The sequence below is a fragment of the Chanos chanos genome, chromosome 10 (assembly GCF_902362185.1).
Source record: "Chanos chanos chromosome 10, fChaCha1.1, whole genome shotgun sequence".
Taxonomy (NCBI): domain Eukaryota; kingdom Metazoa; phylum Chordata; class Actinopteri; order Gonorynchiformes; family Chanidae; genus Chanos; species Chanos chanos.
Genome location: NC_044504.1, coordinates 4,607,449 through 4,630,459, shown reverse-complemented (window position 1 = coordinate 4,630,459; position 23,011 = coordinate 4,607,449). Strand labels below are relative to the sequence as shown.

The 23,011-nt window shown below is 43.6% G+C and overlaps 1 protein-coding gene across 1 annotated transcript; it reads left to right on the top strand.

The window, feature by feature from the left end:
- The first annotated feature begins 10,197 nt into the window (after positions 1-10,197).
- On the top strand, positions 10,198-22,501 carry lcp1 (lymphocyte cytosolic protein 1 (L-plastin)). Its single transcript, XM_030786111.1, has 16 exons — positions 10,198-10,265; positions 14,546-14,639; positions 14,897-15,060; positions 15,206-15,335; positions 15,535-15,667; positions 16,004-16,085; positions 16,849-17,014; positions 17,356-17,498; positions 17,723-17,818; positions 17,956-18,151; positions 20,454-20,532; positions 20,635-20,749; positions 20,928-21,061; positions 21,250-21,370; positions 21,530-21,654; positions 21,975-22,501. Exons 2-16 carry the CDS (start codon positions 14,579-14,581, stop codon positions 22,105-22,107), a joined length of 1,878 nt encoding a protein of 625 aa, XP_030641971.1. The 5' UTR covers positions 10,198-10,265; positions 14,546-14,578; the 3' UTR covers positions 22,108-22,501.
- The last annotated feature ends 510 nt before the right edge of the window (positions 22,502-23,011 follow it).

Genomic DNA, 23,011 nt, shown 5'->3' with positions numbered 1-23,011 from the left:
TGCATTTTTTTTAAACAACTGAACTTGGCGGTTTTACTGATGTCTACTACAATGGAAGATAAAGATGATAAAGATAAAGGTTCCTCACCAGAGCAGCCATAGCCATATCTTCTTAAGTCCATGTCTGAGACTTTTTAAATCAACTGGTTTCCAAGCTAATTGCTTCCTGTATGCGTTCGCGCGCTGTGTTCGTCTAACACTTAAAATCATTTGCCACAGTAAATATGAGATGTGACTTGAAAATTGCGATTTATATGTTTGTGAATGTGTGACGAATCTGGTGACAGAGGCAGACCACAACGTCTACTGTTAACACAGTGTGTGAACACGTACGGAAACCAGTTGGCTTGAAAACCATTTGGGGCATAACACCGGGTCCTGTGTGAATCCACAGCTAACGCATACTAACTGTACGTTCACACTGAGAGCGGCGAGAGCGTCAAGAGTCGCCCAAACCTCCCTGCCAACGACGCTGTTGAACACTGTGGACGCTCTGCCGTTGATGAAATAGGCGGGTACAAGTTCCTTCGGAATGCTTGGTTATGCAAATGTTTTTAAAGGGGCTATAAAGCAAACAAACAGGTCGAGCGGTATCTTTGTGCTGACTGACCACCAGTAGGCTATAAGTTAACCTTATGAGATATTTTAAATGTGAAGGTGGGAAATCGACCGATGACGGAAATAAATAAACAATGCTAATTACATATTTCGTAACAAAATTAACTAATGAAAAACACTACTTAAAAGCTTTTTGTTGTTGTGTGTCTTTTGTGTTAATGATAGGCTAGGTCAAATTCCAGCATGGAGTTTATAGGACACGTTTACTAGCCTTGGTCTTTAATTAACACTAACGTTTGTGCATAACCTACATTACAGTACAACATGGGGAAACCCACCACCGATATAATCAGTTTCTCCTCCATTTTGCTTAGGACCAAAAGTTTTGTGGGAACAATAGTTTATACTGTTGTGTTCTCTACAATTCTCTAGGGCGGAGCACTTCCAAGTTTCTATTGGTTGCCGCCCAACCGCGTCATATCTCATTACCATAAAGTTAACCGAACTTCAACTGTATTTTGACGCCCAAACCACCCTCGCCGCGACGCCCTTTGCCGCGACGCTCTTCGCCGCTTAAAGACGCTAGCTCTCATTGAAAATGAATGACTTCCGGTCACTTTGACGCTCCCGCCGCGCTCAGTGTGAACGTACAGTAATAGTTAGCTAGCGAAAATGCCGAGTTAACGTTACTGACAAAATTTTTTTCAGAAATATATGTTTTAATCTTGTCAGGTAAACACAGTAATATTTGTAAGGTCAGCGGATTCACGTAGCATCCGGTCCTAATAAGACGAGGGGGGCGGGAATCAAGCGGTGACGATGATCATCCAGCTGTTTCACATTTCAGACAGTGCTATGTAGTAGAAGTAAAATTAACCTAGCCTACAACATTATGACGTCTTCATCCTTTCAAAGCCAATCTGAGTTAACCTAGTGCCTGTTTAACTGAAGCTATACACTGTCTTTTATAGAGGAAGCATTTGGTTCAACTGTGTTTCTATAGGCTTTGTAGCATATTCCACAAGCTTTTTATTCTACAGGTTCTACAAGCAAGTCAGTGCATTCAGTAGGCTGAGTCATTGGACTCTGTAAATGCATTGTTGCAACAATACAACAATGCGAAGACATTAAAAAGAAAATGTACTTTTGAATACTTAAGTATTTTTAAAAGCAAGTACTCCAGTACTTTAACTCAAGTAAAAATTGAACTGAAAAACTTTTACTTGTATTGGAGTAATATTTGACCAGGAGTATCTATACTTTGACTCAAGTAATGGAGCTGTTTACTTTGTCCACCTCTGCGTGTAATAGAGGAGTCAGGTGTTGGATAAGGGCGTGTGATAGAGGAGTCAGGTACAGGTGTTGGATAAGGGTGTGTGATAGAGGAGTCAGGTACAGGTGTTGGATTAGGGTGTGTGATAGAGGAGTCAGGTACAGGTGTTGGATAAGGGTGTGTGATAGAGGATTCAGGTACAGGTGTTGGATAAGGGTGTGTGATAGAGGAGTCAGGTACAGGTGTTGGATAAGGGCGTGTGATAGAGGAGTCAGGTACAGGTGTTGGATAAGGGCGTGTGATAGAGGAGTCAGGTACAGGTGTTGGATAAGGGTGTGTGATAGAGGAGTCAGGTACAGGTGTTGGATAAGGGTGTGGGATAGAGGAGTCAGGTACAGATGTTGGATAAGGGTGTGTGATAGAGGAGTCAGGTACAGGTGTTAGATAAGGGTGTGTGATAGAGGAGTCAGGTACAGGTGTTGGATAAGGGCGTGTGATAGAGGAGTCAGGTACAGGTGTTGGATAAGGGTGTGTGATAGAGGAGTCAGGTACAGGTGTTAGATAAGGGTGTGTGATAGAGGAGTCAGGTACAGGTGTTAGATAAGGGTGTGTGATAGAGGAGTCAGGTACAGGTGTTAGATAAGGGCGTGTGATAGAGGAGTCAGGTGTTGGATAAGGGCGTGAGATACAGGTGTTAGATAAGGGCGTGTGATAGAGGAGTCAGGTGTTGGATAAGGGTGTGTGATAGAGGAGTCAGGTACAGGTGTTAGATAAGGGCGTGTGATAGAGGAGTCAGGTACAGGTGTTGGATAAGGGCGTGAGATAGAGGAGTCAGGTACAGGTGTTGGATAAGGGTGTGTGATAGAGGAGTCAGGTACAGGTGTTGGATAAGGGTGTGTGATAGAGGAGTCAGGTACAGGTGTTGGATAAGGGTGTGTGATAGAGGAGTCAGGTACAGGTGTTGGATAAGGGCGTGTGATAGAGGAGTCAGGTACAGGTGTTGGATAAGGGCATGTGATGGAGGAGTCAGGTATAGGTGTTGGATAAGGGTGTGTGATCAGGGGTGGACAGTAATGAAGTACATTTACTTGAGTACTGTACTTAAGTACAATTTTCAAGTATCTGTACTTTACTTAAGTGTTATTCTTTTGGAAACTTATGACTTTTACTCCACTACATTTGAAATACAAATATTGTACTTTTCACTCCACCACATTTCTATGAAGGTTCTCGTTACTCGTTACTTTAACGCATAGCTTTGAAGTCAGCGGACGAATTTTCTTTACTAAAATGCGATAGGCCATATTGTGTTCATCACAGGGGAAAAACCAATCACAGTCAACTAATCCAGTGCTGTCAGTCAAGTGCGTGCTGCATTTTTTTTAAACAACTGAACTTGGCGGTTTTACTGATGTCTACTACAATGGAAGATAAAGATGATAAAGATAAAGGTTCCTCACCAGAGCAGCCATGGCCATATCTTAAGTCCATGTCTGAGATTTTTTAAATCAACTGGTTTCCAAGCTAATTGCTTCCCGTATGCGTTCGCGCGCTGTGTTCGTCTAACACTTAAAATCATTTGCCACAGTAAATATGAGATGTGACTTGAAAATTGCGATTTATATGTTTGTGAATGTGTGACGAATCTGGTGACAGAGGCAGACCACAACGTCTACTGTTAACACAGTGTGTGAACACGTACGGAAACCAGTTGGCTTGAAAACCATTTGGGGCATAACACCGGGTCCTGTGTGAATCCACAGCTGACGCATACTAATAGTTAGCTAGCGAAAATGCTGAGTTAACGTTACTGACAAATTTTTTTTCAGAAATATATGTTTTAATCTTGTCAGGTAAACACAGTAATATTTGTAAGGTCAGCAGATTCACGTAGGACCCGGTCCTAATAAGACGAGGGGGGCGGGAATCAAGCGGTGACGATGATCATCCAGCTGTTTCACATTTCAGACAGTGCTATGTAGTAGAAGTAAAATTAACCTAGCCTACAACATTATGACGTCTTCATCCTTTCAAAGCCAATCTGAGTTAACCTAGTGCCTGTTTAACTGAAGCTATACACTGTCTTTTATAGAGGAAGCATTTGGTTCAACTGTGTTTCTATAGGCTTTGTAGCATATTCCACAAGCTTTTTATTCTACAGGTTCTACAAGCAAGTCAGTGCATTCAGTAGGCTGAGTCATTAGACTCTGTAAATGCATTGTTGCAACAATACAACAATGCGATGACATTAAAAAGAAAATGTACTTTTGAATACTTAAGTATTTTTAAAAGCAAGTACTCCAGTACTTTAACTCAAGTAAAAATTGAACTGAAAAACGTTTACTTGTATTGGAGTAATATTTGACCAGGAGTATCTATACTTTGACTCAAGTAATGGAGCTGTTTACTTTGTCCACCTCTGCGTGTAATAGAGGAGTCAGGTGTTGGATAAGGGCGTGAGATACAGGTGTTAGATAAGGGCGTGAGATAGAGGAGTCAGGTACAGGTGTTGGATAAGGGCGTGTGATAGAGGAGTCAGGTACAGGTGTTGGATAAGGGCGTGTGATAGAGGAGTCAGGTACAGGTGTTGGATAAGGGCGTGTGATAGAGGAGTCAGGTACAGGTGTTGGATAAGGGTGTGTGATAGAGGAGTCAGGTACAGGTGTTGGATAAGGGCGTGTGATAGAGGAGTCAGGTACAGGTGTTGGATAAGGGCGTGTGATAGAGGAGTCAGGTACAGGTGTTGGATAAGGGCGTGTGATAGAGGAGTCAGGTACAGGTGTTGGATAAGGGCGTGTGATAGAGGAGTCAGGTACAGGTGTTGGATAAGGGTGTGTGATAGAGGAGTCAGGTACAGGTGTTGGATAAGGGTGTGTGATAGAGGATTCAGGTACAGGTGACTGTAGTACCGCAGGGTTTTGATGTCACTCTGCGTGTAATAGAGGAGTCAGGTGTTGGATAAGGGCGTGAGATACAGGTGTTAGATAAGGGCGTGTGATAGAGGAGTCAGGTACAGGTGTTAGATAAGGGCGTGTGATAGAGGAGTCAGGTACAGGTGTTGGATAAGGGCGTGTGATAGAGGAGTCAGGTACAGGTGTTGGATAAGGGTGTGTGATAGAGGAGTCAGGTACAGGTGTTGGATAAGGGCGTGTGATAGAGGAGTCAGGTACAGGTGTTGGATAAGGGTGTGTGATAGAGGAGTCAGGTACAGGTGTTGGATAAGGGTGTGTGATAGAGGAGTCAGGTACAGGTGTTAGATAAGGGCGTGAGATAGAGGAGTCAGGTACAGGTGTTGGATAAGGGTGTGTGATAGAGGAGTCAGGTACAGGTGTTGGATAAGGGCGTGTGATAGAGGAGTCAGGTACAGGTGTTGGATAAGGGCGTGTGATAGAGGAGTCAGGTACAGGTGTTGGATAAGGGTGTGTGATAGAGGAGTCAGGTACAGGTGACTGTAGTACCGCAGGGTTTTGATGTCACTGCTGAGAGAAGTGATGAGATTATAGGAAACATCAAGATACTGAAGATGCACAAGAGAGTACAACCTGTAAAGAGAGGAGAACACACACACACACACACGCAGACAATTTAAGTTCAGGGGAAGAATTCCAACACTAGAGGCAGTGTGAAAGTATAGCTCTAAGTATGTGTGCATACACACAACTGCACGTGTGCATGCACATATGCATTTGTGTATGTGCACATGTGCGTGTGTGTGTGTGCATGTGTGTGTGTGCATGAATATGTGTGCGTATGTGCACGTGTGTGCGTGTCTGTGTGTGTGTGTGTGTTTGTGTGTATGTGTGTATGTGTGCATGTGCATACATGGGTGCGTGTGTGTGTGCGTGAATATGTGTGCGTACGTGCACGTGTGTGCGTGCGTGCGTGCATGTGTGTGTGCTTGTGTGATGTCTCTCACTGTGAAGGTAGAGAGGAGATCTTGCAGAAAGAGACGACCAAAACCCTCAGTCTGATCAGCCTCCTAATTTCAGTTGGAATCTTCTCAATGGGGTTATCTCTGATCTTTAGCACCTCCAACTGATACAAGTCACACACCTCAGAGAGAGAGAGACGAGGGGGGTGTCAGCGAAAAGAGACAAACCGAAGTATAAATGAATATTTTATTAAACTGTAGTAGTATAACACAGGACCACGACTAAAAGGAAGGTTGTGAAAGGCACCTCGTTTGGAAACAGAGTGAAGTCGTTAAATGACAGGTTGAGGTAGCGTAGCGTTTGGGCCAGTGGAGTCAAATCAGGGATCTGGGTAATAAAATGAGCCTGGATGGACACACACACACACACACACACACACACTTTAGAGAAGGAGAAAGGGAGAAAAGAGAAGCGTGCGTTCTCTTGTGATTCTCCTTCTCTTCTATATGTTTCATTTCCCTGAGTGCGATAGAAGTAGCTCTGTGTGTGTGGGTGTGTTTGGGTGTGACTTTATGCAGGTACATGACGCAAATATATGGGGACTTGTCGATTATAGTCAGCATTATAAGACACACACACACACACACACACACACACACACACCTTTAGGCTGAGGGCTTGACCGCCCTCTTTGAGGCAGTCCAGGATGGCGAGCTGAGATGGTCCCACAGGCCCACAGTCGCCTGCATGCTCAAACGGTGAGTGTGTGCGTCTGGAGCCCTGGAAGTGTTTAGTGGTCACAGAGTTAAGAATGACCTCCCTACCTGTGGAGAGGAGATCAGATGGTCCATTTCGAATACAGCGTCATAGTGTCTGTTTTCATTGATGTACTCACTGGATTTTATAATATTTACAATCTAGTAAATATTAGTCTATGCATCAGGTCAGTAACAATGAACAGCATATCAGGGAAATTACACTGACAATGTTATTATACGGTGGTGAGTGCAGGAACAGGCACCAATGTGAGAAGTGTGAAATTCTCCTATCGTCATTTTCATTTAAATGGCCCTCACATATTTGACAGACCTCTTTACATGTGTTCATGTATGTTTATGAAGGTTTACTTTAGCTATAATGTATGTAGCTGTAATGTATAATGAAGGAACCGTTTCTCCAGTCAGGGCAGATACTGTTTAGGATACCTTACTTACATTTCTGTTATGGTGGGTAATGTGTGTGTGTGTGTGTGTGTGTGTGAGAGAGAGAGAGAGTGTGTGTTTGTGTGTGTGTGTGTGTGTGTCTGTGTATGTGTGTCTGTGTGGTTAGCCTTACCTTGGTACATGGTGTGGTTTGTGGGGGCAGCATGTGTCCATCTCCCCACTGTGCTGTGTTGTGAATAAGACACTAGCTCATCTCCACGGCTCCTTAGACACAATGCCTTCCCCTCCAACTCCACAGGAGCCCACGCTGCCTGCTCTGAATACAGTCACGCGTACACATGCATACACCCGCACATCCACCAGCACTGTTAGACGGGTATACTGCACTCACACACACACACACACACATACACTCACACGCATGCACTCAGGAAAGAGTTTCTGTACTCTCTTTCTCTCTCTCTCTCTCACACACACACACACACACAAACCTGCATGCACACACACTCACATGCATACACTCAGGAAAGACTTTCTGTACTCTCTCTCACACAAACACACACACACACAGATGCACACACTATTTTTAATCTAATTTTCGGTATTGTAAACTACTGTGCAGTACGGTACAGAGTAGATGTGAAGCGTTACAATCTGACTAGCCATATCCTGTCTCTGATCATGGCTGTCATGTTATGGACTTTTTGGGGGTTGAGCTGCGATACCATCTGTAATCAGTGGCAATAGTTAATGTCGTGTGGAGTAGCATTGGTACAGTTATATAAAGTTATTTTTAGCCCTGCATGTAATATGATTCACACAATTAATCTGAGATTCTGTGTTTGTGTTGTATGGTCTCACCACATATAATCTGCCTCTGAGGCACTCTGTTCTTGACTTCTGGAATGTTCTCAAAGCTGAGGTTCTGAACGGACACACTTTTCTGCCGCCCACTATGCAATTCCCACGCTAAGAGGCTCAGGAACTTCTTGTAGTTACATTTTGACATCATCGCTTTTCCCAGGCCCTCAAGTGACTCCCGCTCTGATTGGCCGGCCTGGAGGAAGTCGTTGAGGATGAATCGCGGCGGGGGCTTGGCATACCTGGGGTTGTCCTGAAGCACCTTCAGCAGGGGCATTTTGGGTGCGGCGTGGTGTGAGCGAGAGGGGAAACTCTGGGTGATTTTGGGAACGGTGACAGAGGCAGGAGGCACAAGATTAACAGAAGGGGGTGGTACAGGTGAGAGGACCGGGGTGGGAGCAGGATGTAACATGGGAAGGTGGTCATCCAAAAGGGCGGAGTATCCATGGCAACTCAACAGATTCCTCCTCTTCAGGTCGTCTTGGAGAGTGATTGGTGGGTCCGACTCTACCATCCTTCCTGAGAAGGGTTTGCACTCATCATCTGCATAAGTATGTTAGCATATCCAAATGAATCATACACAAAAGATGTAAACATTGATTCATGGATATTTTAGTCTGTCCATTTTGAAAATATGTTTAATAAAAGACACGATGGTAGGCAGTAGACGATTTGTTATTTTTTAATGGGGGGATGGCCCAATGCCCAACAGGGGATATGGCCCAGTGGTCACCGACACTACTCTATAGTGTATACAGGGGGATGGCAGGTTAACAAGGGGGATGCATTTTGGTCATTTTGCTAACAAGGTAGATGGCATACCCCCCTAATCCCCCTTACAAATCGCCTACCGATGGTAGGTCAGGCCCGCAACCTCATACATACTAGTTAAAAAATAGTACAAAAAGGCACCTCCTTAAATTATTATAAGAAATTGTGTCATAATGGGAAAACCAGGGGGTTTTGTGTAATTTTCAGGTACTATAATGTTTGGCTTAAAACAGTGGTATTCTTGTGATGGGTGCATGTTCTAAGTTCTAAGATACATCTGAGAAATTTCTCTCTCTCTATCTCTCCTCTCTCTCACCTGAGAGAACCGGTTGTGGGAGAGGTTTTAAAACAGGTGGGGGTTTTTTAGGAGGAAGGGGTCTCCTTAGAAGTCTAACAGGCTGAGATGACATTGCAACATCAGTGGGAATGTGTTTATATCCTAATGGGAGAGAAAGAAAGAAAGAAAGAAAGAAAAATACTACATGAGAAGATGGCAAGAGAAGCTACAGGATGTTACGTCGTGTAATGTAGGTTTTATGTATATAAAAAAGAAAAAAAACATTGAGGTACACATTAACATAGGCCTACCTTATAAAACCTAAACAACTGGTCAAACAGATTCAGTAATTGATTAAGGTGTTTATTATTGGCAGAGTGTATTAATTATGTCAGTTGTATTACCGCGGGCATATTATCAGAGTTATTGCCTTTACTTTACAGTTGAAAACACAGCTCGTTTGATTAAGGTATACAAATCTGGTTAGCTGATTAGCTAGTCAACAGGCATGCACACTAAATATGTCGGCCAACAAAAATTGTTTGTAGCATTATTCTTGTGGTTGTCGGCAATCATTCTTTCAAATGATATTTTATTTTTTTCTAAATGAGTATTCTTACCAAAGAATTTAAAGCGTTTGAAAAAGTTTTGACAACTTACTGCAGTTTCCGGTCGACAGTAGGAGTCCCTAGCAACAGCCATAGCAACTGCTTGTCAACTGTTTCAACCTTACCTAGGGAGCCCACACAAAATTAGACAAAACCACTGTTTGTCGCATTTCCCGGTGTCTAAGTAAAGAGCCAGCGACTATATGAATATAAATGCTATCGCATTATGTCCATATAAGACGCTTATGTATTGCATGTTCGCTCTTTAACTATATTTAGTCAACAAAAAGGCAAGACGGTTCATTACTTGAGCCTCCGCGCCAGTTTACTATTGGCCTCACCTCTCTCCGCATCAAACCCCCTGTAAAGAAACCGCACAAACGAGACGGACAGTCTGCTTTTGTGAAGTTGTGATAAATGTAAATAACTGTGACATAGTGTCAGTTATCTCAAGATTTAAAACTTTAGTGTCAGGTGACACTGACATCTTGAAGTGAGTCCTCTTTTGATTCAGTTTTCTTAATTACACCATATCCAGATCTCACATACAAGTGTCATACCCTCACCCAAATCTGTTCAGGTTTCCAAAATTTGTGATAAACCGTTTATGTAAATGTTAATGGTCATAATCTTGGTGACATTTGACACTGTCACCTTGATGCAGATGAGGGAACAACAGATTACCTTATAAAGACATTATCCTGAGTTCCTGTTTCAGCACTGGTGTCACTCACTTCCTTCCTCTCTGATTTGAATAGATCGCTTGTTGACTGACTTCTCTGCGTTTTCTGTACACTCCCTGTCTGACAGAGAGAAAGCAGGGGACACGCAGACTTACAAGAGAAACAGAGAGTGAGAGATCCTCTACTCCATCTTACTTAGGTAAGCATTACACCTGTCTGCCCCTGCACATCACTGAAGCTGCTATAGTATTGTGTATAGTGAAGCCAACCAATGAGATGATAATGTAACTAATGGTGAAGCTATGCTCTCTGAATTTCGTGTGTGTTGATGTGTGTGTTTGGTTCACATAGTGTCTTGGTGAGAGATAATGATAGTCATTCTGAGTAATGATGCTTTTCTTTGTTGGAGCAGGTGGATATTGCAAATGGGTTTTGTTTTTTTTCCTGAGAAATCTCTGAAAGATCTAGGCCAAGGCTGCATCAGTCGTGTGCATACACTGGTGCGCATATAGTTTTTGAGTTCAAAAACAGTTGAGCAGCAAACTGCAAACGTTGCTGTAGAATTGAAAAGGATTTTTTTTTTTTTAAGCTGGTCATGTATGTTCACTTATATTGGGCCTTTTTTTCGCAGTGCTCTGTAAAAGTAAGACAGAACTTCACCCCAGGATAGCAATGCAACAGGAAATTGCGGTTAAACACTCAGCAACTGACTGCTAAGAAATTTGAAGCACACTTACTTACTGCAGAGCTGCAGAGATCCAAAATACTTACTTTACATGTCACTAGAACTGTGTCACTTTGAGCACTGTCTTGCTGTAGTTGCATAGAGATTCGTAAAAGTCTATAAGAAGATGTTATAAAACTTGTTTTATAATTGCCCCTGCTCAGAGCAACAGAGGCAGACCTAACCACACGTCAGGTATTCTGTCAAATCTTAGGTAGCTAAAACCCCTGCTATTCCATGGAAGCGTTGTACTGTGTAAGTGAAACATCACCTGGTCTTGCCTAGTTAAGCAGTTGAAGTCTGGGAACTTCCAAAAACGCTCATAAGGTCTGGGTTACTTCGGGATTTTTTTGTTGGTTTTTTTTTCTGTCTTTGTGGAAAACACCAGACTTTAGGTATACTTTCCAGAGTGCTTGTAATATTTAAACTGAGTTCATTTTTAATTTGCTAACCTTAAATTGAGACGCTTTCTCTCCTAGTCTAAACAGAGCTTGCATTTACTATGTTAAATGTCCTATTTATATAGAAGTCATTGTTCTGTAAGCCATGTACTTTAAATATGCCAACACGTGTAATATAGTTTGAGCATACCAGCAAACTGTCCTCAGAGCTGCTTAACGCATATTTTAACACATGTATTCAAAGAAAAGATGTGGTCATTTCCTAAGCCGTCCCAGAGACATCATAAGTTTAGGTATTGCTTCATGTTCTTCTCTGCAGTGTCTATGTGGGCACAAAGTCATGACACAAGCAGTAAGACATGAGCGTGTGCACGAGACAAGGCCGTGTAGAAACCTGGTGCCTCTGCCAGCCGCCATTTCACTACAGCCGATTCTCTCAGCGATAGGGCACACAAATGGACTCTATGGCATAAGATCTGTAGTTCTACCACGGGGACGGACACCCATGTGGTTCTGTGTGATTTGCAAGCTTGTAAAAAGGCCAACTGTGATTGAGAAGAAATTCCACCATCCAGTCATGGTTTCTATATCGAGCGCATGCAAAAAAGACTTTTAACTGTCTGATTGGATCTGTGGTTTTACATAACACACACACACACACACACACACACTCACACACACACACACACACTCACACTTTGGGGCAGCGCGAAGGGAACAGGATTTGCATGTGAAATAGGACTGTAGCTGAGTGGATCCTCTGACTGTCCAGCCATTTTAGGTTTCCTCTGTGTTTCCGCGTGGTTAATCCACGAGACTTCCGTGAGTAGGGGTGTCTATCCAAGTCACTCTTATTTTGTATTTATGGAAGTTCAGGGTGGAACCATTACTTCACCCACTGGATCGCAAACGTCTATGACATGATAGAATGCCAGCACTTCCTGGGGACAGAAACGTTTTGCGACTCGTGGCGACTGTCAGTGACATCCCAGGGAGTGAAAAGTAACGGGACAAGAGCGGTGCAGATACACCAGGCCATGTTATGTTTTCCCTAAAATATATAGTTGTCTTTCTGGGTGACATAATGCGCAGTTATCCACTGTAATGGCAAAGATAACAAGCAAATCTGCTCTGTTAAAAAAAAAAAAAAGACCTGCAATAACATTTGGATTTCTTCAAGTTTCAGAACAGCAATAACATCTGGAGGATGAGAAAATAAAGAAAAAAAATTGAAAAATTTGAATTGATAAAACATGTTTACGTATCACCCTAAGTATTCAGGGACTCAAAATGAAGTAGTTTAATCTTAAATGGAAAAGCAGACCTAAGTGAGCACAAACATGTCGCATGTTTGCCAGCAGTGTCTTTGACTGATGCTGACCCTGCGTTGCATAGTCAGTGTATTCTGACACACAAATGACAACTGACTCTAAATCTGGACGGAACTGTTGTGACTACATTAATCCGTTCCACTTCTTGAGAATTAGATGGATCCCCTGGAGTGTCGCACAGGACACTCACATGATTCAGAACACCGTCAGTACTGAAAACAACCAGCAAAAACAACTTTTATCCCTTGACTTCCCACCTGCCTCCATGCTAAAATGACTCAGCACCCTAAACAGTCATCAGACAAAATCAAGTGTGATTTTCTCCAGCCAGAGATCAGAGCTATTCAAGATAGCCAAAAATAAGCTGATTGGGTCCTAACACTTGAGAGAGAGACAGAGAGAGAGAGACAGAAAGAGTACTTTCAGTTCTTCTTTTGACAGTTGGCTTCATGTTTTCAGTGCCTTTAACGGAAAAGGAATGTCACTTAGTCTTCAAAAAGAAGGAAGAAGGGTAAAATTGTACCCCATCTTGAGTAATGTTAGGTTACTTATTTGGTCTTGACAAAGAATTTTGACATTTCGCAGAGAGAAGTCTGCAAGGATAGGAATAACTTGTGGGGCCAAAAAAGGGAACTAACTTTGTATTATTTTTGAAGCAGTGTCATGTATTTACAGAGCAAGATATTGTTTAATGTGGGCCTTTTAATTATTTTAAAACTTTAGTGTCAGGTGACATTGACTAAGTTGTGATTTTCTGACTGGTGAGATGGCTCTGTAGGGTCTAAGATATGTTAGTGACTTTAAGACACAGGTGTAAGCTTAATTTTGACCTTTTTTGTCTTGCCAGCCACAGAGGGGTGCACACTGAACAAGGGGAAATTAGCATATGTGCCTGTGCATGTGTGTGCACACATACACACATTCACATACACACCCCCATACTCCTGTTTTCTCATCTAATAACTATCTCCAAAACACGCCACAGTCCAAGACTGACCAAGACTGCTGTCTTTAGCCTCGCAACTGGTGGAGTGTGTACGTGTGTGTAAGCGTCTTGTTGAGAATGTGTGTGTGTGTGTGTGTGTGTGTCTGTGTCTGTGTGTGTGCGCATTTTTGTAATACTCAGTCCAGGAAGCCCCACAGGAAAGCTATTCTTTTCATCTGCTGCCTGATACCTCTCTCACTCTGACCTCTCTTGTTTCTTCTGTCGTTTCGTCTTTTTTTGTCATTTCGTCATGTTGTAGTTAGGTTTTCATTGCTGCAGCTCAACGCATCCATTCACATAATACATACTGTTGACTGTTGGCGAACAGACCTCATTACACACCTACAGGAGGGAAAAAGAATAGAATTACCCATGAAGTTTGTCTGACATGTTCGCTGTACCCCACTTCCTTTTTACATTGCTTATTCAATGCAACATTTTGCATGCTCTGCCAGCTAGCGGGTGAGCTCATCGATGGTAGTGTGTGTGTGTGTGTGTGTGTGTGTGTGTGTGTGTGTGTGTGTGTGTGTGTGTGTGGAGAAAGCTCTAGAACGAAGACCGAAATCTAAGTGTGAACCTTCAGGGGCAGTTTCAGGATGACAGATCAGGGGAAATTTGTCATGGTCACATACCACAAAAAGACAGATAGTGTCATCTTTTTTATGCCACAGTTTCTTCACATAGACCTCTGACCTTTATAATGATCAATGAACTGAACTGAGCTGTTATAGAATAATCTCATAGATGAGGTTTTTGCTGTGGACAAACCCAGTCCCTAAAAAAAAAAAAAAAAAAAAGCACTGAATGGCATATCATCTCATATCTTGACTGGGAAATCGACTCTACCAGTCCAAAAAGTTTAACATGATTATCATATCTGACAAGATCTGACAGCTGTTGAAATAATATGCCATTTTAAGAAAAAGACTCTCAAGGTGTTTTTGGTTTTTCCCGTCGCTCAATGCCCATAGCCATTTTATTTACCCATGAGCATTCTTCTTACCAAAGACTCATTCCTCTGGCCTGTTGTTGTCACAGTCACAGGTCAAATTTGCCCACCAGTGAGACGAGATGGCATCACAAATCCCTGCAGAGGAGCTGGAGGAACTGAGAGAGGCCTTCAACAAAGTTGGTAAGACACAGACACACACACACACACACACACACACACACCGCACACACACACAGCCATTACTGGAACCTAATTTCTCTTTTCTGAATATTTTTAGTTTCTATAATGCTCTGGTGGGGTGGACACTGGTTATTTTCAGTCACTCAAACACTCTATGGGTGTGCGAGAACTGTCTCTTTCCAGCGTTAGTCTCAGGTCCAGTTTCAATTTTAAATTCCAGTCTGATCAATGACCTTTGGCGTTTGCCTCCTGCTCAGATATCGACGGAAATGGACACATCAGCACAGATGAGCTGAACGAACTCTTCAAGGCCGCCAACCTGCCGTTGCCCGGATACCGCGTGAGAGAGATCGTGCAGGAGCTCTCCACTACCATGGACCTGAACAAGGATGGCAAGATCACCTTCGACGAATTCACCAAGGTCAGGCAAAAGCAAAAAAAAAATTGGTAATTCCACAATCTAGAGAACATGACTGAGCTGAGTTCAGTGATGGTGCATGAGAAAACCAGGCTGTAAGTCATGTCCATGAATGTAAACCCTTCCTCTTCCTTTGGCCCCCACGCAGGTGGTCAGTAACCTGAAGAGTTCGGAGGTGGCTAAGACCTTTAGGAAGGCCATCAATAAGAAAGAGGGCATCTGTGCCATTGCCGGCACTTCACAACACTCCAGCTCCGGCACGCAGCACTCCTATTCCGGTTAGAGAACACACACACACACACACACACACACACACACAGATCAGAGAACCCGTCTTAATGTAAAAATGCTTTTGAGTGCATGCCCTGTACCGACCCATGTAAATATTTTGGATTTGTCCTCTATCATAACATGCATTACGTATAACATAAATACCCGCATGTGTGTGTGTGTGTGTGTGTGTGTGTGTGTATACAGAGGAAGAGAAGGTGGCATTTGTGAACTGGATAAACAAAGCTCTGGAGAAAGACCCAGACTGTCAGCATGTCCTTCCTATGGATCCCTGCTCCAACGACCTTTTCAAGGCTGTAGGGGACGGCATTGTTCTCTGGTACATTCTCACACACACACACACACACACCACACACACACACACACAGAGTGGAGGAGTGGCAGTATCCTGTGCTTTACATGTCTGACATACACTTTGCCAAACTGAAGTATCATGCCACACATCAAGGAAAAAAGGATCATCTTACACACTCCATGTTCTGTCCTGATGAAACACTGCCAACCAGAAACACTGATAATAAAAAAGCTGCTAACTGCATGTATGATTTAGGATTATCTAGACCTGCGTTAAAGTCAGGCATCTCAAAGCATGCAGTATTGCACGTGATAACATTTTTCATATTTCAGGCTTCATAAGGTGTTTTCCTCTTTACAGCAAAATGATTAACCTGTCTGTTTCCGATACCATTGATGAGAGAACCATCAACAAAAAGAAACTCACACCGTTTACCATACAGGTGACTAACGGCATCTCATTCAGTAACCACTAATCAACTACCATTCCCATTACCACTGTCATTACAACTATCATTACCATTACCATTACCACTGTCATTACCATTACCATTCCCATTACCACTGTCATTACAACTATCATTACCATTACCATTACCACTGTCATTACCATTACCATTACCACTGTCATTACAACTATCATTACCATTCCCATTACCACTGTCATTACAACTATCATTACCATTACCACTGTCATTACCATTACCATTACCACTGTCATTACAACTGTCATTACCATTACCATTACCACTGTCATTACCATTACCATTACCACTGTCATTACAACTATCATTACCATTACCATTACCATTACCACTGTCATTACCATTACCACTGTCATTACCATTACCATTACCACTGTCATTACCATTACCATTACCATTACCACTGTCATTACCATTGCAATTACTGACGCTGTTTCCCCAAATCCACTGTTTGGCTACCACAGTATATCAAGGTTTAGGTCTGTCCCTGCTCTAATTTCCTGATTCCACTCATCTGTTAACTGTTTGATTGGCTGACGCAGGTGTGTTAGAGCAGGGGGAAAGGGAAAATGGACAGAACTGCAGGTCCCCAAGAGCAGAGCTAGAAGACACTGATGCAGAGAATTGGTTCACTGACTGTGTGTGTGTGTGTGTGTGTGTGTGCGCGTGCGTGTGTGTGTGCGTGTGTGTGGATGTGTACACATGTGTTTATCTCTGTTAGGAAAATCTTAACCTGGCTCTGAACTCTGCCTCGGCCATTGGTTGTCATGTGGTGAACATTGGTGCAGAGGACCTGAAGGAAGGCAGGCAGCACCTGGTTCTCGGCCTGCTGTGGCAGATCATCAAAATTGGCCTGTTTGCTGATATCGAGATCAGCAGAAACGAAGGTATGCACAGACACAGAGCCATGCTGTTGAATGCTGCGTACTACACACACACACACAAGTACACACACACACATATGCCATTAAGGTGTGCGGGTGTGTGATGAACCTTGGTCAGATTACCAGGTCACTACAGACAATAGATAGATAGATAGATAGATAGATAGATAGATAGATAGATAGATACGTACATACATACATACATCTGTCTGTTATGTTTTGGTAGTGCACTGATTTTGTGTGTATATGTCTGTGTGTGTGTGTGTGTGTGTGTGCGTGCATTTGTGTGTGTGTGTATGTGTGTGTGTGTGCGCGTTTGTGTGTGTGTGTCTGTGTGTGTGCAGCTCTGGTTGCCTTGCTGAGGGACGGTGAGAATCTGGAGGATCTGATGAAACTCTCTCCAGAGGAGCTGCTCCTGCGCTGGGCCAACTACCACCTGGAACAAGCTGGATGTTCCAAGATCAACAACTTCAGCTCTGATATTAAGGTACACACACACACACACACACACACACCTGTCCCAAGATCAACAACTTCAGCTCTGATATTAAGGTACACACACACACACACACACACACACACACCTGTCCCAAGATCAACAACTTCAGCTCTGATATTAAGGTACACACACACACACACACACAGAATGAGAGAGAGACAGAGAGAGAGTATGCTGTGCTAACACTACCTGTCTTTTCTGTCTCTCTTTAGGACTCAAAGGCGTACTACAACATACTGAACCAGGTCGCACCTAAGGGAGATGAGGAGGGAATTCCAGCGATCAATATTGATATGTCAGGAATACGGGTAAGTCACTGCAATGCACTGCCCCTCCTTATGATGTAAAAATACACTTACACCACCTACAGGTGAACTTTCAAAATTCACCCCTACAGAATCACACACTTAACCCCTGCCTTGCCTCTCTCTGTCGCCCCCTGTAGGAGAAAGAGGATCTGCAACGAGCAGAGTGCATGCTGGAGCAGGCCGACCGCCTCGGCTGCCGGCAATTCGTCACGGCAACCGACGTCATCCGCGGCAACCCCAAACTCAACTTGGCTTACGTGGCCAACTTGTTCAACAAGTACCCAGCGCTGAAGAAACCCGAAAACCAGGACATCGACTGGAGCTCCATTGAGGGTTAGCACTCCAAATGAGTAGCTCTCACAGTAACCCTCACACAACACACTTGTTTCATTTATCACTATAGAAAACACAGAGATGTACATTTATGGATTTTATACTCTGTATCCTTGTCACCTTTAGATACTGAAAACATAGTTATGCATACATACAGCTATCACGTCTGGGAAGGTCCACACTGTACCGCAATAACCTTTAGATATATCAGATCTTTCAAAAATAAGAATAAGAACATCAGAGTAAGAATCCAGAGTAATCGAGGAAGGCAGTCGTGGGCAGAGTGCTTCTAAGAGCACTGGGATGTAACATACTGACCTGTGCCTTTCATATCAGGTCTCACACATTACCTTACGCCTTAGACGTTACCATCCACATACAGGGCCTATTCGTTTGTCAGACAGGGGTCTTTGCTGTGCGGGTAGACTCAGCCTGTGCTGACTGTGTAGACTGATGGGGCAGTTTCTCTGTACTAACTGTGTAGACTGATGGGGCAGTGTCTCTGTGCTGACTGTGTAGACTGATGGGGCAGTGTCTCTGTGCTGACTGTGTAGACTGATGGGGCAGTGTCTCTGTGCTGACTGTGTAGACTGATGGGGCAGTGTCTCTGTGCTAACTGTGTAGACTGATGGGGCAGTTTCTCTGTACTAACTGTGTAGACTGATGGGGCAGTGTCTCTGTGCTGACTGTGTAGACTGATGAGGCAGTGTCTCTGTGCTGACTGTGTAGACTGATGGGGCAGTGTCTCTGTGCTGACTGTGTAGACTGATGGGGCAGTGTCTCTGTGCTGACTGTGTAGACTGATGGGGCAGTGTCTCTGTGCTGACTGTGTAGACTGATGGGGCAGTTTCTCTGTACTAACTGTGTAGACTGATGGGGCAGTGTCTCTGTGCTGACTGTGTAGACTGATGAGGCAGTGTCTCTGTGCTGACTGTGTAGACTGATGGGGCAGTGTCTCTGTGCTGACTGTGTAGACTGATGGGGCAGTGTCTCTGTGCTAACTGTGTAGACTGATGGGGCAGTGTCTCTGTGCTGACTGTGTAGACTGATGGGGCAGTGTCTCTGTGCTGACTGTGTAGACTGATGGGGCAGTGTCTCTGTGCTGACTGTGTAGACTGATGAGGCAGTGTCTCTGTGCTGACTGTGTAGACTGATGGGGCAGTGTCTCTGTGCTGACTGTGTAGACTGATGGGGCAGTGTCTCTGTGCTAACTGTGTAGACTGATGGGGCAGTGTCTCTGTGCTGACTGTGTAGACTGATGGGGCAGTGTCTCTGTGCTAACTCTGTAGACTGATGGGGCAGTGTCTCTGTGCTGACTGTGTAGACTGATGGGGCAGTGTCTCTGTGCTAACTGTGTAGACTGATGGGGCAGTGTCTCTGTGCTAACTGTGTAGACTGATGGGGCAGTGTCTCTGTGCTGACTGTGTAGACTGATGGGGCAGTGTCTCTGTGCTAACTCTGTAGACTGATGGGGCAGTGTCTCTGTGCTGACTGTGTAGACTGATGGGGCAGTGTCTCTGTGCTGACTGTGTAGACTGATGGGGCAGTGTCTCTGTGCTGACTGTGTAGACTGATGAGGCAGTGTCTCTGTGCTGACTGTGTAGACTGATGGGGCAGTGTCTCTGTGCTAACTCTGTAGACTGATGAGGCAGTGTCTCTGTGCTGACTGTGTAGACTGATGGGGCAGTTTCTCTGTGCTGACTGTGTAGACTGATGAGGCAGTGTCTCTGTGCTGACTGTGTAGACTGATGGGGCAGTGTCTCTGTGCTGACTGTGTAGACTGATGAGGCAGTGTCTCTGTGCTGACTGTGTAGACTGATGGGGCAGTGTCTCTGTGCTAACTCTGTAGACTGATGAGGCAGTGTCTCTGTGCTGACTGTGTAGACTGATGGGGCAGTTTCTCTGTGCTGACTGTGTAGACTGATGAGGCAGTGTCTCTGTGCTGACTGTGTAGACTGATGGGGCAGTGTCTCTGTGCTGACTGTGTAGACTGATGAGGCAGTGTCTCTGTGCTGACTGTGTAGACTGATGGGGCAGTGTCTCTGTGCTAACTCTGTAGACTGATGAGGCAGTGTCTCTGTGCTGACTGTGTAGACTGATGGGGCAGTTTCTCTGTGCTGACTGTGTAGACTGATGAGGCAGTGTCTCTGTGCTGACTGTGTAGACTGATGGGGCAGTGTCTCTGTGCTGACTGTGTAGACTGATGGGGCAGTGTCTCTGTGCTAACTGTGTAGACTGATGGGGCAGTGTCTCTGTGCTAACTGTGTAGACTGATGGGGCAGTGTCTCTGTTCTGTCCACAGGTGAGACCAGAGAGGAGCGCACTTTCAGAAACTGGATGAACTCTCTCGGGGTCAACCCACGTGTCAATCATCTCTACCTGTAAGCGACCCATCGCCTCACAAAAACAACCTCATCTTACAACCAAATGGAGAAAACGGACAGAGTTTATTCACAATGTGTGTGTGTGTGTGTGTTTTACAGGGACTTGGCCGACGCTCTGGTTATCTTCCAGCTGTATGAGAAAATCAAAGTGCCAGTAGACTGGGACAAAGTGAACAAACCACCATATCCCAAACTGGGCAGCAACATGAAAAAGGTTTTTCAATATACTTTAACATCACATAGTTAGACGCTATAGCATCGTTGATCATTTGTCTGTGAACTTTTAGAACTTCTTTTTCCGTCACCACCATCAGACATTTATCACGTAGCATTTTAACAGAGACAGAACAGACTTAGGAGAGTGTTTTAAACGGTGTGGTTTTGACTGACAGCTGGAGAACTGTAACTATGCAGTGGAACTGGGAAAGAAAGAGGCCAAGTTCTCTCTGGTGGGCATCGCCGGGCAGGATCTGAACGCGGGTAACCGCACCCTCACCCTGGCCCTGCTCTGGCAGCTCATGAGGAGGTAGGCAAACGTTCAGACAACGTTCAGCTAACGCTCGAGAGTGTATAAGAACTCAGCTGATTTCTTTTTCATTATTTTTTTCTCTCATGGGACTGTGGTAAGGGCCACATCTTTCAGGTAGCTGCCCTGTTATGACTGATTGTTTATACTGTGTGTGTGTGTGTGTGTGCATTTGCTCTGTTCCACAGGTACACACTGAACATTCTGGAAGACCTTGGTGACGGACAGAAGGTGAATGACGACACCATTGTCTCGTGGGTGAATGAAACCCTCTCACAGGCTGGTAAATCCACCATCTCGGGCTTTAAGGTACGACCCAACAGTTTCCAAACGGATCGGTTCATTGAATCAGTAACATACAGACAAATGAACAAAGCTGTGTCTGTATATGTCAGTCAGACAACAGGTTATTTGACTGTGGGTCTGGGGAGTTTGTCCTGAGCTAACTGGGAATTTCTGGTTCCGTAGGATGGTTCCATAAGCAGCAGCATGCCGGTTTTGGACCTGATCGACGCCATCCAGCCCGGTTCTATCCGCTACGACCTGGTCAAGACTGAAGATTTGACAGACGAAGAGAAACTCAACAATGCAAAGTACGCCGCTATTATAACATCTAGCAGAAACACAGCTGAGCATTACAGACAGAGGGTGAACAGTAACCACTGACTGAGAGAAACTTTAACATCAGCAAAGGTCTGGTGACCTACTCAAGCAACCTAAATTTGCTCTTGAAAGATATTAACTCTGGAAAAAAAAACAATAAAAAAAAAACGATTGGGCTCCCATGAGAAAGTTAAATGCTTAGAAGGAGGGTGCAGTCGCTTTGTGGTTGTAAAATAGTTTCTAAGAGGTTTCGTCAGGGTGAAAAACTTACGATGTACAAAGTTAATATGTTCGTATGTCTACTTGCTAGGTACGCTATCTCCATGGCAAGGAAGATTGGCGCGCGGGTGTACGCCCTTCCAGAGGACCTGGTAGAGGTCAAACCCAAGATGGTGATGACGGTGTTTGCTTGTCTCATGGCCAGAGGCATGAAGAGAGTGTGAAGTCATCAATGTGTCACAATTACGACATGAAACGTGAAATCAACCTCTCACAGGGCCAATCAACAAGAAGTCCAAATCTCGCTTGTTTACAATTCAGTTGTTTTGTTTTTTTTCTTTTTTGTTTTTTTTTTATAACTCATTCACTTCCTTTGTATTTTCCGAGAAAGGGAAACACAGCATATAAGTGTTCTCAGGTATTTCCTCTATCAGTGTAATCATGAAATAAAAGATAACAGCATCTGAGATTAATGTTCAGTTATAAATTCAAATGAAGTGAGTGATAAAAACATGTAGTGTTGGAATTCAGATGGGGTCTGAAGCGTATGACTTGTTTCACACTTTACGTTTTGCATTTTCACAGTCTTTTCTGCAGTGGGAAAAAAAGTGTACTCTGCAAAGCTGAAAAACAATAAAAAAAAAAAACAACCAGTGGATAGTTTTATACTAAAACTAAACCATATCTCTGGACTCATTTCATTCTGCCTACTATGAGAATTTGAGACTGTATTTTGAAAAACGTACTGAAAATATTCTCTAGTGCAGCATACGAGGTCACAGTATATATAATGAAATATGTGTAGGAGAATCATCTACAGAGTAATGGGCGCTCTCTCAGTATATACACTCATTCATTCATTCATTCATTCATTTATATATATATATATATATATATATATATATATATATATATATATATATATATATATACACACACACACACACACACACACATAGTTATATATATATATATATACATATATATATAAAACTATAAAACTATATATAGTACTACATCACAAGCGCACTGTCACTATGAACCGCCACACAGAACACCATTTATCATCATGTTCTAATGAGTGAATGGTGTTTCACAAGCCTTTCGCGACGGCCAATCAGGGGCCAC

What these genes read in the sequence shown, in the direction of transcription:
- lcp1 (XM_030786111.1), top strand. Translation starts at nt 14,579, where the DNA reads ATGGCATCACAAATCCCTGCAGAGGAGCTGGAGGAACTGAGAGAGGCC. An exon ending in ACTTCAGCTCTGATATTAAG is followed by an intron (nt 17,499 to 17,722) that starts GTACACACACAC and finishes GTCTCTCTTTAG; the next exon opens with GACTCAAAGGCGTACTACAA. An exon ending in CTCTGGCAGCTCATGAGGAG is followed by an intron (nt 21,062 to 21,249) that starts GTAGGCAAACGT and finishes TCTGTTCCACAG; the next exon opens with GTACACACTGAACATTCTGG.